A 16,085-nucleotide genomic window follows, 5' to 3' on the forward strand; every position below is an offset into this window, starting at 1 on the left:
TACCCTTTTTCTGCATGTTAAAGCAATTCATCGTAAGTGTGGACAGTGCAGGGCCATACATATTCATAAAAATAATTTAGGTGCTTAGCATTTTTTATAAGTGAATGAAAGCATAAGTATAGTCTTTAAAATTAGTTTTTAATCTTAAGCAGCACATTTTGCTGACTTTATGTACTCATCGGTTTGATAATAAAAACTGGTTCAGTGGAGAGAAACCTGCAAGATGGTGCTGTGGGTCATCCTCAGAAAAGCAAGTGTCTCTTGTCCTCACCAAAGCTGAAATGTGCTCCCTGGCTGACTCCCAGCCTGTCCGGACTCAGTGACCGGCACCACAGCTGCTCAATGAGGAGAGAGGGGAGTCCTCTGTCAGCGAGGGAAGCAGCTTTTGTCCAAGGTGCATGGCTGAGAAGCTGCGTGCTTTACCTGCATCCTGCTGCTGTCGTGAGCTCGTTGTCACTGGCAGGTCCACCCCACCCAGTCCTGTCTGCATTCCCAGCAATGGGAAGAATCATGGAGCCTTTCTGCCGCTGCAGACAGGGACTCGGTATTGTCAGCACCACAGTTCCCATGTGTGAGGCTGACTTTGAGAACCCTGAAGAGAAGAGAGGGGAAGCCCCACAGAGACAAAGAGGATGTGGGATTGCCCCGTGGTTTGTGTTATGCAAATGCCTGATTAGATGGTGTCTGGCCCTGTGCAAGAACAGATGGATGCTGTTCTCAGAATAATTCCCATGGGGAGGGAGAACAGAGGCCTGTAAACCCAGCACCCCTTTGCTGGTGGACCGAGGAAAGTGCCAGGACAGTGCCAACTTTGGCCACGCTTTGTGCTCCACGCTCTGGCTCCTGTGTTTGTCATGAGCAACTGTGGACAAGGAGGGACTGGCCAGGTCTTCCCCCCACATCAAAGCCAGGGGCCATGTGTCATCACTCTGTGACAATTTGGGTTCAGAGTGTGGGCCCTTGGCAGGCTCCCTGCTTCTAGAGCCCGAGTGTCATGATTGGTTGCTTACCAAAACACGTCCATCGCTCATGAGCCAGGTTGTAGGGGTCACTTGGTTGCAACCCTTTCCTTCACTGCTAAATGGGGACCATGTACGGAGTACTGTCTCTACTGAACTTTATCCTCGATTAAAATGTCCTCTGGGATTAAGTCTCACATCTTGAACCGTCATGGAGTAAAGGGTGTCAGGGCTGCATGGTGGCGGTGACACGGCCACCGCACCTGCCCCTGCGCTTCGTGGGTGCCTCAGGCTGGCACACGGAGGGATCTGCTGGCTCTCATGAGCTGAGTGATTATCTGTGATGCTTTGAATACCCTAACTGTTCCATGATCAGACCTTTGCTTTGTTCTTTGATGTGGGTGTTTGGAAGAATACTCTAAATCTCTCTAAAGCTGGGTTTTTCAATTTCATAATTTGTCATTGATTTTAGGTAAACAATTTTGTGGTCAGAAAATACCAAATGCTGCCTGTGTGTGCTGTGCTCATAAACACCCCTTGCGTGATGATGTGACATGCTACATGCTGCAGAGTAAAATGCACAGTTATTAATTCAACTTTGTAATTATATAATCTAAATACCTCATATTTACTTTTTGTTGACCAGGCCTCCTATAGATTTAATCGCGTTCCTTGGTTTTTCATCTATTCTCCCTTGAATTTTTACCATATTCCCCTTGTGTATTTTAATATAATGCAATCCCACACATACAGAGACAATCTTTTTCTTTTGAATTACACCTAATATAAACAGTCTTTTAACACATTGGCACTGAGGTGTTCCTTGATCAAAATTAGCATTAGGAGTCACTACAGCTCACGGAGTTAGTGAGTATTGTTTTCCTCCAGTTTTGCCACTCACACTTCACACTGTATGTCTTTTCCTTAATTCCAGTTTGCCAAGGCACAAGTAACAAGCTCACCCAGCTGGGCACCTTTGAGGACCACTTTCTGAGCCTTCAGCGGATGTTCAACAACTGTGAGGTGGTCCTTGGGAACCTGGAGGTCACCTACGTGCAAAGGAATTATGACCTTTCCTTCCTGAAGGTCAGTGCAGTGGATCTGGCTGCCCAAATGCAACAGAAGTGTATATAAGCGAGAGAGCTTTGGCGGGATGTACCTGAGTTGTGTTCCCTTCGCTGTGGTAGTTACAGTTTGCAGGAAAGTATGGACGAGAGCGTTCTGAGGACTCTTCACCAGCTTGGCCAAGTCAGGGCCAGAAAGAGGATGGAGGAGGCCAGAGGCTGGCATGGCTCCATGTCTCCACGGGCACATGTGCAGGCACACTGGCCTTTAAGATGGCAATGACAGTATGGACCAGAGCAGGGTTTGCAGCCTGTGCCCATGGAATAAGTCCTCGCTATACATGCTCTCATCTCTTGCTGAGGAACAAGATCAAGCCACCAAGAATTTGCTACCAGTTCACAGGATTCCTAACCAACAGCAAGCTTTCGTGCCTGGTGGTGGTTGAACCTGGAGGGGATCGGCTTGCCTCTCTTCTGGCTGGCTGCCTCCCTCCTTTTCTAGCTCTCTTTCCTTTCTCTCATTCTTTCTTTCCTCTCCCCTCCTTTTTCCTTCCTCCCTGTCACTTATCACCTGTGCTCCTAGACAGTGCACAGTGTACATTGCCGTTACCCTTCAGAAGCAGAAGTGTCGCAATACCGACACTTCCCTTTCCCCCAGTGTCACCTGCGTGACTATGTCTGCTGACCCAACCATATGTGAGGGTGCAGGGAGGGGGACCGGGCCTCTGGTCCCACGGTTGCCCTGGAACCCTGGAGTCTCGGCGAGAAATGGCCTTGTCATGCTTTGTCCCCTCAGACCATCCAGGAGGTGGCCGGCTACGTGCTCATTGCCTTGAACATGGCAGAGAGGATCCCACTGGACAACCTGCAGATCGTGCGCGGGAACGTGCTCTACGACAACACCTACGCCCTAGCTGTGCTGTCCAACTACGGGGGAGCCAACAGCCCCAACAAGACCGGGCTGCAGGAGCTGCCACTGAGGAGCCTGCAGGGTGAGCTGTGTTTGGGGGGACAGGCAGGGTCCCCTCAGTGGTGGGGGCCTGTATGAGCCTGTACGAGTGTATGAGCTCTGCCCGTGTGCCAGTCAGAGAGAAGCTCTTCAGAGGGGCAAGGATGAGAGCACGGGGTGGGGGCTCCAGGTCTCGGGGTGAGAGATGGCAAAGGTCTGGGTCAGCAGTGGCCAGCTGGCTGGACAGACACGGGGAGCTTATGCACATGTGAGGGAGTGAACTCAGGGACAACGCACAACAGTGTCCCCATTGTCATCAGGGACGCAGTCTCAGACCCCTGGGTGGTATCCGACCTGCACACTGTATTCTTCCCTGTGCATCTCCCAGAGAGCGTAAACTGGGCACAGTAAGAAATGGACAGCAGTGAGAGTGTTACCAGAGCAGTTCCAGCAGTCCACCAAGGTGGAAGTCCCCTGCAAATACCTTAGCGCATAGAGATAATTTCATCCATAGTTGACTATGGGTGATCAAAACTGCAGGAAGGGAAGCCACCGGGGGAAGGGGCTGCTGGATGCTAAATGCCCTGCCCACATTGGAGATGAGATGCCCAGTGGGTCTTTGCTTAGAAAATCGGAAGCAGGGATGCAGGCTTTCTGGAGAAGCCGGAACCTTCCCAGGGATAGCAGGGAGGCTCCTGTGAGAGGAAACCAGGGGTGGTGAAGAGGGAGGTGCTTTGTTTCATTTACTTTATCTGTGTGTGCTTGCATGTGTGGTGCTGTATACTGAACCCAGGGCACTCACACTGAGTTTTACATCTCCAGCCCTTGTTTTATTTTCTTGTTTTTATATCTCCAGACCTTGTTTTTATTTTGTAAATTTTGAGCCAAGGTCTCACTAAGTTGCACAGGCTGGGCTTGAACTTGCTATCCTCCCACCTCAGCCTCTCAGACAGCTGGGACTGCAGGCATGCACACTGCACCTGCCTCTCTGGGTAGTCACTGCTTGGACTTTCCCAGACCTGCCTCTGCCATGTCCTCGGCTTCTCCTCAAAGCCTGGTATAAAGCAGTGTCCATGTCCCAGGCACTCCTGCCCCTGGGTCCCAGACAGACTCTCCCTCCCCAGTGAAAACCTGCCAAGCTCTGGGGAACCAGGTCCCTAGGCACAGTGACCACCACCACCCCACCTGCCCTCCACACTCAGCCTCTGCCTGACCCAGTGAGCCCCAGAGCCGAGGGCTCCTGCGCCTGCCAGCCCTGCTATCCTGACATCTCAAACCCGCTCCTGCTCAGACCCCAGTGTAGAAGAGGACCAAGTTCTGCCCTAACCATCATCCTGCAGGGCTGCCATCTGCGGGATGTTCCTCGCACCCTGGTGTCTCCGGGGATACAGTGTGAAGAAGCACATTGGCATTTTCTGTGCTTCTAGAGGGGCTGGCAGCTGCTCACTGGCCTCTGTCCACACAGAGATCCTGCAGGGAGCTGTGCGCTTTAGCAGCAACCCCATGCTCTGCAACGTGGACACCATCCAGTGGAGGGACATCGTAGACAGCAACTTCCTGAGCAACATGTCACTGGACCTACAGAGCCACCAGAGCAGCTGTGAGTGGGCACCCAGCTAATCTCAGCTACAGCTGACTGGGGAGGGACAAAGGGCACCTGGGGTCACATCGGCCTGAGACAGAAACAAGTGATAAACCTATGGCCTGCCCACCCACAGGAGCCCTCATCGCTGAGGCAGTGCAGTTTGCCCTGGTGGCCTTGAGCAGCCTGGGTGGGGTCAGGCTGCAGGGCTGCCCCTGGTCCCATGAGGCCTGGTCCTTGACCTGGACAGCCAAGTTCTCTGTGCCCTGACCTGTACCGGCTCCCACAGTGGTGCTCAGAGCCCCCTTGGCCTCTGTCCCAGCCCCCAGGCATGGATGTCCACCCAGAACCAGGGGAGGCTGGGCAACCCAGAGGAAGCTGGCCCACATCACCCTAAGTGCCCTCCCCTCGTGCTGCCCAGATCCTGAGCAGGGCAGCCCCGTGACCAGGGCTGGGGGGACCAGGCCCTCGCCCACACCACAACCCATGGAAAATAAGATGCCACTCACATCCCCTGGCTTCTCCCCTACTGGTGCCTGGTTCCTTCCTCCCTCAGAGGAAAGGCATCGCCCTGCTTCTCCTCACCCTGCACAGGCAATGGGCTGTGCATGCCCATGTGTAGGGCCTGCACACGGAGCAGACATGAATCTTCAGAACCAGAGGCTGGGGCCTCTGGCTTCCGACCCTCAGCTCCTGTCAGTGGGCTGTGGTCAAACACAGATTTAGGCCTGCAGCTCCATGGCCTCACAGGGAGTCCATACATCCACGCAGAATCCCCTCATGCAGAACCAATGAGCAATGACCAGACCCTGCTCTGGCCTGCCCGGCCATTCCAGCACCTCCATCCTGCCTCCTTCTCTAAGAACAGGGCCCCTGGGGCTGTCAGTCCCTTGTCACTTGGCCATGCATCTGGGTTGTAACCTAATGGTGATGTTTACCTTTCAGGCCAGAAGTGTGATCCAAGCTGTCCCAACGGGAGCTGCTGGGCCCCAGGAGAGGAAAACTGCCAGAAATGTGAGTCTGGGAGCGGAGCTGCAGCCACCTTCCCTCCTATAGTGGGTTCAGGTCACTGGGTGCCCTGCCCTGTCACTGTGACACCCTCCTGTCCTGGGGCAGAGCAGGGTCTTCATGTGGCTGCCCTCCCGTGGACTTAGCAAGCACTGTGGGAACTTCCTATCACAGGCTGGATGCCACAGCCCAGGTAGCGCCACAGTGGCTGACCCCGGCAGGCCGGCCCGGGTGCCCCCAGCATAACAAGCAAGAGCCCTGCACCCAGTCCTTGCCACTGCACACAGGGCCACTGCTCCCCTGGGGCAGAGCTTTCTGCTGTCCTCATGGTCACTACGCTGCTATTGTCCTCTGCCCTGGGTGTCCATCAGCCCAGAAGTCTGCAGCGCTCTCTAGGCAGCTATTTCATGTGAGCCAGACTTTAGGAAGTTTAGTTTGCCAGAGGGTGGTTGCCAGCTCATGCACAGTGGCTAAGGGCCCTGAGGACGTCATCAGCTTCAATGCACCCTGGCTCAGGTGTGACTGTGAGGTGGCTGTGGCCTCCCTTCCTGTGTGCCTGCTTTCTGCACTGTGAGAACCAGCATGGTCTGTTTACTGCAGAGGTCTGAAAGTCTGGATTTGATCAGAGCAGTTCTCTTCAGTGTCTAAAAATAGATAGGAAAACATTCCCAAGAGGAAGGCAGGGAAGATGGTCTTGAGCCTGAGGAAGGTCATCAGGAAGGTCACAAGGAAGGTCATGGCCTTCAGGAAGGTCACGAGGAAGGCCATGACTAGGTTGAGTATGACTGAACATGAGGCCTGGAAAGTGACTCTTGAGCCACTAACTCCAGCCTGTGTGTGGTGCCTGACGCTGCCTGACTCAGCTCACTGTGCCTGCTCTTTTCCCTCTGTTTCAGTGACCAAGATCATCTGTGCCCAGCAGTGTTCCGGTCGCTGCCGTGGCAAGTCCCCCAGCGACTGCTGCCATAATCAGTGTGCGGCTGGATGCACAGGGCCCCGGGAAAGTGACTGCCTGGTGAGACCCGGCCCACCACACTGGGCTCGCTCTCATCCACTGCTCAGGGGGCCCAAACAGGGATTTCATATCTCTGTGGGCTGCGGGCTCCACACTTGGGTAGGACACCAGAAGCCCTGGACCCTCAGGGGCTGCTGAACAGGTGTTGGGTCAGCACGGGGCAGTAAAAGTCTTTCTGCCTCCAGAAAAGAAGGCTCACACTCAGCTGAGAGCCAGGGCACTATGGTTTTGAGGAAGGGCAGGGCACACCTGTGACCCCAGTGCTCTGGGAGGCTGAGGCAGGAGGACTGCAAGTTCAAACCTACCCTGGGTAATTTAGCAATTTAGCTAAACCCTGGCTCAAAAATGAAAAAGACCTGGGGATGTGATGCAGTGTGAGGGCCCTGGGTTCAATCCCAGAACAAAAAGGAGAGTGCCAAGTTCCAGAGGCTGGACTCAGCCACAGAGATTTTGACTGGGTTGGTCCAAGCTGCTTTTCCTGTGCAGCTGAAAGGAGAAGATGGTACACAGCTCCTTAGAAAGTCGCCCTATTGGTCTACCCATCTCCACAGCACTCTTCCTCCTCAAAGTTTAATAGATTTTATGGTGTGGCCTCAGACTTTGTCAGTGTAAGTTGAGTTTAAAAGTGAGGTTGCTCTATGGCTACCATTAGGAAGAGTGAGCTCTTTCCTCATGTTTAAATCAACAGAGAGACTTTTTCCCTGTCCAGACCTATAAATTATAGCAGCTGGGATTTAGGAAGATCACACCTCTAAGAGGAAAGTTTTCCTACTCCCCCGAAGCACTTTCTGGGTTTCCCTGATCGGACCCTGCAGCCCGGGCCTCCAGGACTTCCTGGGTGCTGCTGTCCCTGTCCCCCAACCAGCATGTTGCTGTCCCTCTCGACAGGTCTGCCGCAAGTTCCGTGATGAAGCCACCTGCAAGGATACCTGCCCGCTGCTCATGCTGTACAACCCCACCACCTACCAGATGGACGTTAACCCTGAGGGGAAGTACAGCTTTGGCGCCACCTGCGTGAAGAAGTGTCCCCGTGAGTCCTCAAGCGGCAGCCCCAATGCCTTGTCCTCCACGGTGGCCCTGAGCCCTGCCCTGGGCAGTCTGGGGTTCCCATGACCCTGCATGCCTGCCCCAGCTTATTCACGACACAAAGTCCTCTCGTCTGTTCAGGCGAGGATAGCAGGAGGAGATGCCTGCCACTCAGAGACCCCGTCCTCCACTCCAGGTCTGACTGCACAAAACCTCAGTCCTCTGGTCCTGGCCCATGGCCTGTTAGGAGCCAGAGTGTACAACAAGAGTGAACACAGCCTGTGACTCTTATCCTGCTGAGCTCCCTGCAATCGGGGCACAGCATTAGGTGCTCATGGGCACAGCCCCCACTGTAAGCTGCACAGGAGAGGGGGCTGGGTTGTGTGCTTCTCATGGAAACAAAGTGCACAGTAAATGTAATTCATCCTGGAGCCACCCGCCTGTCTGTGGGGAGAGAGTCATCCATGACCCGGACCTATGCCGAGAGGACGTGGCTTTGCCCAGTCACTGGGCTCCGGCCTGGCTCCAGCGGACTCCTCAGATTTGCCACGTAGCTGTGCCTCTGGGGGGCCTCAAGAAGGGCTGTTTGTGTCTTTTTGTCTGTGTTTGGGTTTTGGTTCTGCTTATTTTCATGTGTGCTTATGCCGTAAGGAAGAGTGGTCTGAACCATCCTACACAGGGAAGGCCATGAGGACAGGCGTCCTAGGAGTCCACTCTAGAGCGGGGAGTGAGAAAACCTAGAACAACCCTGAGAGGTTTTATTGTCCTGCTGGATTTGTAGATGAAAAAAACTTAACTGTACAGAGAAAGAGTCCACAAATAGAAGTCAGCCATCTTGTGGCGAGTGGCAAACAAGACAGAGAAGGCACTGCTGCAGCCTGGCACAGACAAGGCCCTGTGAGAAGGGCTCATACACAGACCTTCAAACTGGACCCTCTGCCAGCCGAGGTTTCAGAGCAGAGCAGCCACCGGCAGCCAACGGTGCTGTCAGGACCAGCAGAGGGGCTCAGGGGTCCCCAGAACCCAGGTGGCCTGCCTCTCCCAGTGTGGCTTTGCGGTACAGGGTGCCCAGGCTGTCTGCTCCACGTGCGGCTGTGGAGGGGACCCCGCAGGTGCACCATGCTATGTGGTGTCCACCCGGGCACCACAGTGTCCTCCCTGACCCTGCCGCCAGCCTTTGCATTTGTCCCTTCACACTTAGTCCTCAGGTGCATCAAGCCCAGGACTGCAGACCCCTTGCCATCCTGCAGGTAAATCGCGAGGGTGGTTGTATAGCCAGACCCTGCCCCTCTGTCTCTACAGGGAACTACGTGGTGACTGACCATGGCTCCTGCGTCCGGGCCTGCGGCCCCGACAGCTATGAGATGGAGGAAGATGGTGTCCGGAAGTGCAAGAAGTGTGAAGGCCCCTGCCGCAAAGGTAAGGACCTGTAGGCAAGTGCTGGGCCCTCCTGGCCTGCTGGGCACTCGAAGCACAGCCAGATGAATGCCCACTATTAACTAAAGATCCTACAGACGTCGTGTCTTTTTCCCCAGTACTGGGGACTGAACCCAGGGCTTCACACTGAGCCCCATCCGAGCCCCGTTCATTTTGAAACAGTGTCTTTAAGTCACTAAGTCACCCAGTCTGGGCTCGAACAAGATCTTCCTGACTCAGCCTCCCAGAGTACTGGGATTATGGGCGTGAACTGTCCATTTTTTTCTTAGGAGAAGCTGAAGTTGTGACTTGAATTCAGGGCATCAGAAAGACATTGGTTCAGGGAGTTCTGTGGCAGAGCCAGGGGACAGGAGCACAGAGACACAAGGGCCACAGTGGCCTGAGGAGAAAGGGGAGGGACAAGGGTCATCAGGGCGGTCAGCCCGCAGCTCCAGGGAACACAGGAGGGGCTGTGATGAGGACACAAAGACGTCCCCTGCTCACCCGTTGCACACCCAGAGGCTGCGGGGTCCTGGCGCCTGTGGGATCCCCCAGGGCTGCTGAGTGACCGTATGACTGCATGGAATGGGTACACACAGTGAGGGGCTCATGGCAGGAACTCTGCTCTGCTTCCCTCTGCTGCTGCGGCCTCCGTCATTCCTAACAGCCAGGTGAGTGAAGCCCAACCCCTCTCCACAGTTTGCAATGGCATAGGGATCGGGGAATTTAAAGACACACTGTCCATAAACGCCACGAACATCAAGCACTTCCAGAACTGCACAACCATCAGCGGTGACCTGCACATCCTCCCGGTGGCATTTCGGGGGTGAGTAGCGCCCGGCTCCTTCCCAGAGAAAAGCAGCCTATGCTGTCCCTGGCAGCTGGCAGGGTTGACGCCACTGTCCTTACAGGGACTCCTTCACGCGCACGCCGCCCCTGGACCCCAAGGAGCTGGACATCCTGAAGACAGTGAAGGAGATCACAGGTCTGTGCTGCCCCCACAGTCTCTGAGAGGCCAGGGTCCACAGGGAGAGCTTGACAAAGTACCTCCTCTGCACAAGAGCAGTGCTCTGAAATGCCACTCTCCGGGTTAATCCTCTGATCACTTCAAAAATGCAGTTTCCCTGCAGGCAGGGTGTGAACACTTGAGCCCAGGCCCGGGTCCCTCCCAGCCCCATGAGACGTGTCTAGTCCCTTGTTTTCCAGCCCGTACTGGCCCTCTACACCCTGGCACCGGCACTGTCGGCCACAGAGGGAGGCAGGGGAGGGGAGGGAGGGAGAGCTTCCGGCCACAGGGTGATGAGCAGCCCCTGTCTACATCCCCACAGACAGCTCATTAGACCCAGGTACTGGGCAGGGTGGGGCTGAAATTACATATTGAGGACACTTAAAATTCATTCTCATAACTGCTCCATAATGGACAGCTGCAATCAGAGCAAGAGCCTGTCCACATGACAAAATTACAGTGGCTGTTTAAATCTTAAAAGTTCATTACAGTGAAGACACATTGCCATGAATCCCCTCTATATCCACCTCTCTTCCAACACACTCACCCCATCATCCTCACCTCTCTCTGCAGCAGCTCTGGAGTCCTCTTTCCTGAGAGTCTTTAGCTGCACTGTCCCGGCTGCCCTAATGTCCTGAATGGATTCAAACATTTCCCTTTCACGGTCACTTTGACTTTGGGGAAGAGCCAGAAGTCGCACAGTGCCAGATCCAGTGACTGAGGTGGATGAGGACAGTGTCGTGTTTTGACAAGCCTGCTCTCGGTTGGAGGGTGCTTGGCTGCAGCATTCACCATACTGCTGATCACACCTCCTAAAGACACTCAGGAAAGAGGACTCTGGAGCTGCTGCAGAACGTGGGAGGATGATGGGAGGAGTGTGTTTGAAGCAAGGGGAAGTATTTTGAGGGCATCCATAACAATGTCATTTACTACAATGCATTTTATTTTAAGCTGCATACTTTGACCCTTCCACATGTGGAAGCCTTGTCTGTGAGAGGCACCAGGGCAGCATGCAGTAGGCAGTGTGGTGGCAGTGTGGACCTGTGGGAGGTCTGTGCTGTCTGGCACCAGCGTGTGCTTCCTCTGTGAAAGGACAAAAGACCCCACACCACTAATTCCCCACTCCTTCCTTCATGACGGTATCTGGAGCATCCCCAGGACGTGTCCCCTAGGAAAGAACAGTGTCCCCACACTGAGTGTCTGAGCCCTCTTCTGCCTTCCAGGGTTTTTGCTGATTCAGGCCTGGCCTGCCAACAGGACTGACCTCCACGCCTTCGAGAACCTGGAAATCATCCGTGGCAGGACAAAGCAACAGTACGTTGACTGCAGCAAGCTGGCGAGATATTTCATAGTCTCTTATTCTGAAATTAGAGTTGCAGAAGTAGTTCAAAGACTCCTGGTGTGTCATCACGGCTCCTTTTGGAACTGTCTGACACTCTCAGGTCCGGGCTCCTGGACAGAAGGGCACTGACGCATTGGCCGTTGTGTTCCACACTCACTATTTTCCATGTGTGTGTGTCTGTGCCCTCTCAGCGTCCGGCTCCAATGCTCCTGGCACTTGGCCCTAGACCTTCCCACGCACTCCACCCTGTGCTGGTGCCTGCATCTCCGAGCTCTCTGTTCTGGCCAATGTTGTCTCACCATAGAGTTGAGGCTGCACATCTTGTCAGGGGACAGAGAGATTTGTTAACACTAGATTTCTTCCTAAGATATCAACGGTTCTGATCCAGAGAGAGGGAGAGACAGAGAGAGAAGGAGAGACAGAGAAATCTTTAGGTCAAACCTGCCTTAGAAGCTGTCTGTTAGAGCACTGTCGCACACACTCCCACACTGCCCTGAAAGGACTGAGTCCTACTGTCCAGTATGACAGAAAATCAGAAGCCGAGTGTGGCAGAGACGCACTGCTTTCCATGCCATGCTGGTGGAAGGCCCTGATGCTGAACAGGAGCTGCGTCTCTTCCCAGAAAGGCTCCCAAGGTCATGCAGACACGGGGAGGGGGCACCTTAGATGACTGGTCTGTAGCACTGGTGGTATCATCGGAGTTTTAGCATGTGAGACATTCTGCTCCTGCACACTTAATGAGAAGTCCAGCGACACCAGTCCCCCACTGAGACCACCACTGGTTCTGGTTTGACTCCCCCAGGCCCCAGGTCGGCCTGTAGGGAGACCCAGCCAGCCCTTGGGCTCACATGTGCACAATGTCAGAGGTTAGGTGTTCTCAACTTCCAGCAAAAGCAGATGTAGTCTCTAAAATAATGACAGGGAGATTTACACCACCTCCCAGCTGTTCGTTCTCCCCACTGCAGGTGCAGTGCAGCCTCCACTGGGTGGGAGCATGGAGGGGCAGCTGTGCCCAGACCCCACACGGTGGGGGAGGAACGTGTCCTGTGCCGTGCACTTTGCTCAGTCCTTTCCTTCTCCCACTCAGCGGCCAGTTTTCTCTGGCCATCGTTGGCCTGAACCTGACGTCCTTAGGGCTGCGCTCCCTGAAGGAGATCAGCGATGGAGACGTGATTGTCTCTGGGAACCAACATCTGTGCTATGCCAACACCATCAACTGGAGAAAGCTGTTCGGGACTTCTGGCCAGAAAACCAAAATTATGAAAAACAGGGATGAGAAGAACTGCAGTAAGTGACCAGCATCCACTGCTCGTGCAGATGGCTTCTGTGGGTCATTGATTCCAGGTAGAACAGTGAAGGACTAAACACTTAAGTCATGTTTTCCGTTCCTAAGGAAGCGAGTTAAAATCTGCACTGTCCTAATTACGGGTTACCAGAGGATTCCCCAGAACTGTCTCCAGAGCCTTTGTTCTCATTTGTAGGATGAATTTGCCTGAGGTTTGAGATACCAATTATTTGTCATTTAAAGAACTAAGTTCAGTTATTTTCTGAGACATTTTGCCTGAAGGCTGCTCCCTGCTCCCTTCAGCCTGTGGTGACTAAGGGAGGGCGTGCACACACCCTGCACACTCGGGAATGGGTGACATGCTCCTAACATTTCTATTCCGAGCTGAGCACCTTCGGGCAGCCTTGGAAGCTGTATGCTCAGCTGGGCTGAGACCCTGTCCACTGATCTGGAGAAGCCAATTTGAGTCCAGTGCTGGTCTGTCCCTCCGAGGCTTGCAGAGTTGCCAATGTCCTGGATCTCTTAAAGCTTGGGATTCCCCATCCATGGAATGGCTTTGGTGGAGTGGGCAGGGTGGTACACTCCTGGGAGGCTTTAGTAGGAGGATCACAACTTGGAGCCCAATCAGTTTTCCAAGATCCTGCCTCAAAAGTGCGTGGGGAGAGGGATGGGAGACCTGAGCGGGGTGAGGAGGTAGGTGTGTTCCAAGGCCCTGGGTTCAGTTCCCAGTGCTGGGGGGAAAGGCCATGATAACAATTCCCTTATCAGAGTGCTGCTCAATCAAATTAAATCTGTGTGGTGCTGGGCATGGTGCCTGGCCAGAGCAGGTGACCACAAGGCATTTGTCTGTCACAGAGAAGCAGCTGGGTCTGGCCAGGGGGAGGGCCAGCCATGACCCAGTCCCACTTCTTCAGTGCCCCAGGCTGCCCAGCACTTGAACTTGGGAAGGATGTTGTCTCTTCTGCCTGGTCCATGTACTGCACCTGACCCTGCCATTCTCTGTATCTTCCAGTCACCGATGGCTTTGTCTGCCACCCTCTGTGCTCAGCTGAGGGCTGCTGGGGCCCCGAGCCCCGGGACTGCGTCTCCTGCCAGAAGGTGATCAGGGGCCGAGAGTGTGTGGACCAGTGCAACATCCTCGAGGGGTGAGACCTGCTCCTTTGTCCCACTGCCCCTGCGCCCAGGTGCAGGTCATTTGCAGGGTTGTTGAAGGTTCACAGCATTCAGACTGATCTTTCCTTTGTCTGCTATTTGCTTCAGTTTGCCTGTAAGCTACACTTTTGACAAACTGTTTGTTCATTGCTGTAGGAAACTAGCACTTTTTACTTTTTCTTACTCCAGACCAACAATTTATAGAATCTCTTTTCCTAAAAATACCTTAAATCTTTCTAGCTGGCACCAGGTTCCTGTTGCCACAGCATGGAAATCTGCTGTCCCTTGTGGCCCACTCATCTCTGTGTGTCACAGCCTGTGGCTCAGTGCTGTCTCCTGGTTGGCTCTGTGCTCTGTGCCCCCCCAAGTGTGCACCAAGTGCTGAGTGGTATGGACCACTTTGGATATAGGCAGGGACGAAGCTGGAAATCATTTGCATGACACTTGTCAAGTTGAGTCGCAATCAGTAAGAGGATAGTCTGAGGATGCTGGAAATCCCAGCAGTGATGTGAAGTTTTCCACAACTCAATTAATTGGAAAGTCGAATTGAAGGGCAGGGAGAAGAGAGGCAATTCTAAAATGTTTAAGAGAATGGTAGCTCTGATGGAGAGGAGCCTTGGAAAGGCACATGGCACTGGGAATGTCCCTTTCTGCTTTGATCCCGAATGTCCAGGAGTGGTGGGAAGGCCCCAGTCAGTGCTGTGGGAGTTGTGTGCCTGACAGCCCTCTGTGCTCTTCAGCTTGCTGCCTTGACTTCGGGGAAGAACATCAGTGTGGTCATCCGGCTCCAGATAGACAGCACGTTTTGTGTTCTCAAGTGTCCCTTAAGATATGGGGAAATGAAAATAACCGTACCAGAGGCCTGGGTCTCTGCCAGCATGGTGAATCCTGCACCCAGTGGCACTGCTTCCTCTGCAGCCTGGCCTCTTAGCAGTGACCACAAACACCACTGTCTTACTTGGTCTTGTGGATGCCATTGCCTAAAGGGAGGCTCACAACACAGGCCTTGGGTTGTAAGCATTCCTGCTCCTTGCTTGGCCTGAAGGCCTTCAGTTAATTCCCAGGCAGATTGATCTACATATTGTGAGGAAGGCTGAAAATATTACAATAAAAATTCACCTTGGTCTACACATCTTGACGAAGGCTGGAAATACTGCAAGGAAAAAAATTTCATGCCTGTATTTGACACTTACTGTTCTGAGGAATAGCCATGCACACATTTAATACCCCTTCTTCCTGTCCAGTCCTTAGTCTGCAGTAACCTCTTCTTTCCTCAACTTAAATATCTTGAGTCTGTTATTAGAGGGAGGGGACACCTGGTGAGGGCTTTTTGTCCTTTTTGTCTTGCTTGCCCAATATACAGAAACTGTGCCACAGAAAATGCAGGGAGGTGTTAGAAAGCTCACCTGTTGGTTCCCGGGCCAGCTGAGCAAGGATTCAGTTAATAAAACTGCATCGTGCTACAGTGCAGTCCTCAAGTCCCAGCTCTTCGACCTTTCCCTGAAGTGGTTTTGAATTTCTGAATGAGGCGATCGTGTTCCCTGACACTCACCTGCCTGGTCTGAAAGGGCCAGCATGACAGTGCCCCTCTCTCTCCACAGGGAGCCCCGAGAGTTCATGGAGAATTCTGAGTGCATTCAGTGCCACCCGGAGTGCCTGCCTCAAACCATGAACGTGACCTGCACTGGCCGGGTAAGGAGCCCCGCTGCTCCACGCCGGATGTGGATAAAATGGCGGAGACAGGGCTGTGTCCAGCCGGGACAGAGCAGCACATCTGGTCACCTCGTGCCCAAGGCCGATGGCTCTCCTGTCCCCCCGACCCTGGCCAGTTCCCATTCTGACTGCGATCGCTTCCCACATCCAACACCATCCAGTTCTTACTTAGCCCCATCTAAATTAGCGGGACTCTCAGGAGACCCTTGCCCAAGCCTGTTTCAGACTCAGTTTCATTTCTACGCATTCAGAGTAGGCTGTGTGAGGACCACGAGTGTGAGCTTAGGTCTCTGCACTGGCAGCTGTGTTCTTACTTCTCCACATCAGATGTCAGGCTGTTTGGATCCCATACCTGAATCTACCAGTGTCGCACCTCAAGCAGGGTAATGGCTGCGTCTAGAGGGCTAGGCTGCCACCATGGCTGGCTAAAGGAAACCACTGGTCTGTAGGTTTGCAAGGTGCTAGGCTACATTTTCATCATTATGGTAATATTGCTAATACAATGTCTCTAGCCACTCTGGTCTGAGGACACAGCCTTTGAGTGGTGGCCTTGCTCACTATCAGGGCT

The 16,085-nt window shown here is 53.6% G+C and overlaps 1 protein-coding gene across 2 annotated transcripts in view; it reads left to right on the forward strand.

Moving 5' to 3' along the window:
- The first annotated feature begins 1,898 nt into the window (after nucleotides 1-1,898).
- Egfr (epidermal growth factor receptor) overlaps nucleotides 1,899-16,085 on the forward strand; it is a 44,756-nt gene continuing 30,569 nt past the window's right edge. For both annotated transcript variants that reach the window (XM_019207601.2, XM_019207600.2), the window contains exons 1-13: nucleotides 1,899-2,045; nucleotides 2,820-3,015; nucleotides 4,438-4,572; nucleotides 5,500-5,568; nucleotides 6,459-6,577; nucleotides 7,466-7,607; nucleotides 8,906-9,022; nucleotides 9,719-9,845; nucleotides 9,931-10,004; nucleotides 11,249-11,339; nucleotides 12,455-12,654; nucleotides 13,665-13,797; nucleotides 15,406-15,496. In XM_019207601.2, the coding sequence (XP_019063146.1) occupies nucleotides 1,965-2,045; nucleotides 2,820-3,015; nucleotides 4,438-4,572; nucleotides 5,500-5,568; nucleotides 6,459-6,577; nucleotides 7,466-7,607; nucleotides 8,906-9,022; nucleotides 9,719-9,845; nucleotides 9,931-10,004; nucleotides 11,249-11,339; nucleotides 12,455-12,654; nucleotides 13,665-13,797; nucleotides 15,406-15,496 (1,575 nt within the window). In that variant the 5' untranslated portion in view covers nucleotides 1,899-1,964. The remainder of the gene's footprint in view (nucleotides 2,046-2,819; nucleotides 3,016-4,437; nucleotides 4,573-5,499; nucleotides 5,569-6,458; nucleotides 6,578-7,465; nucleotides 7,608-8,905; nucleotides 9,023-9,718; nucleotides 9,846-9,930; nucleotides 10,005-11,248; nucleotides 11,340-12,454; nucleotides 12,655-13,664; nucleotides 13,798-15,405; nucleotides 15,497-16,085) is intronic.

This window comes from Fukomys damarensis, unplaced genomic scaffold (assembly GCF_012274545.1).
Source record: "Fukomys damarensis isolate Sample0158 unplaced genomic scaffold, DMR_v1.0_HiC HiC_scaffold_17, whole genome shotgun sequence".
In the NCBI taxonomy this organism is placed as follows: domain Eukaryota; kingdom Metazoa; phylum Chordata; class Mammalia; order Rodentia; family Bathyergidae; genus Fukomys; species Fukomys damarensis.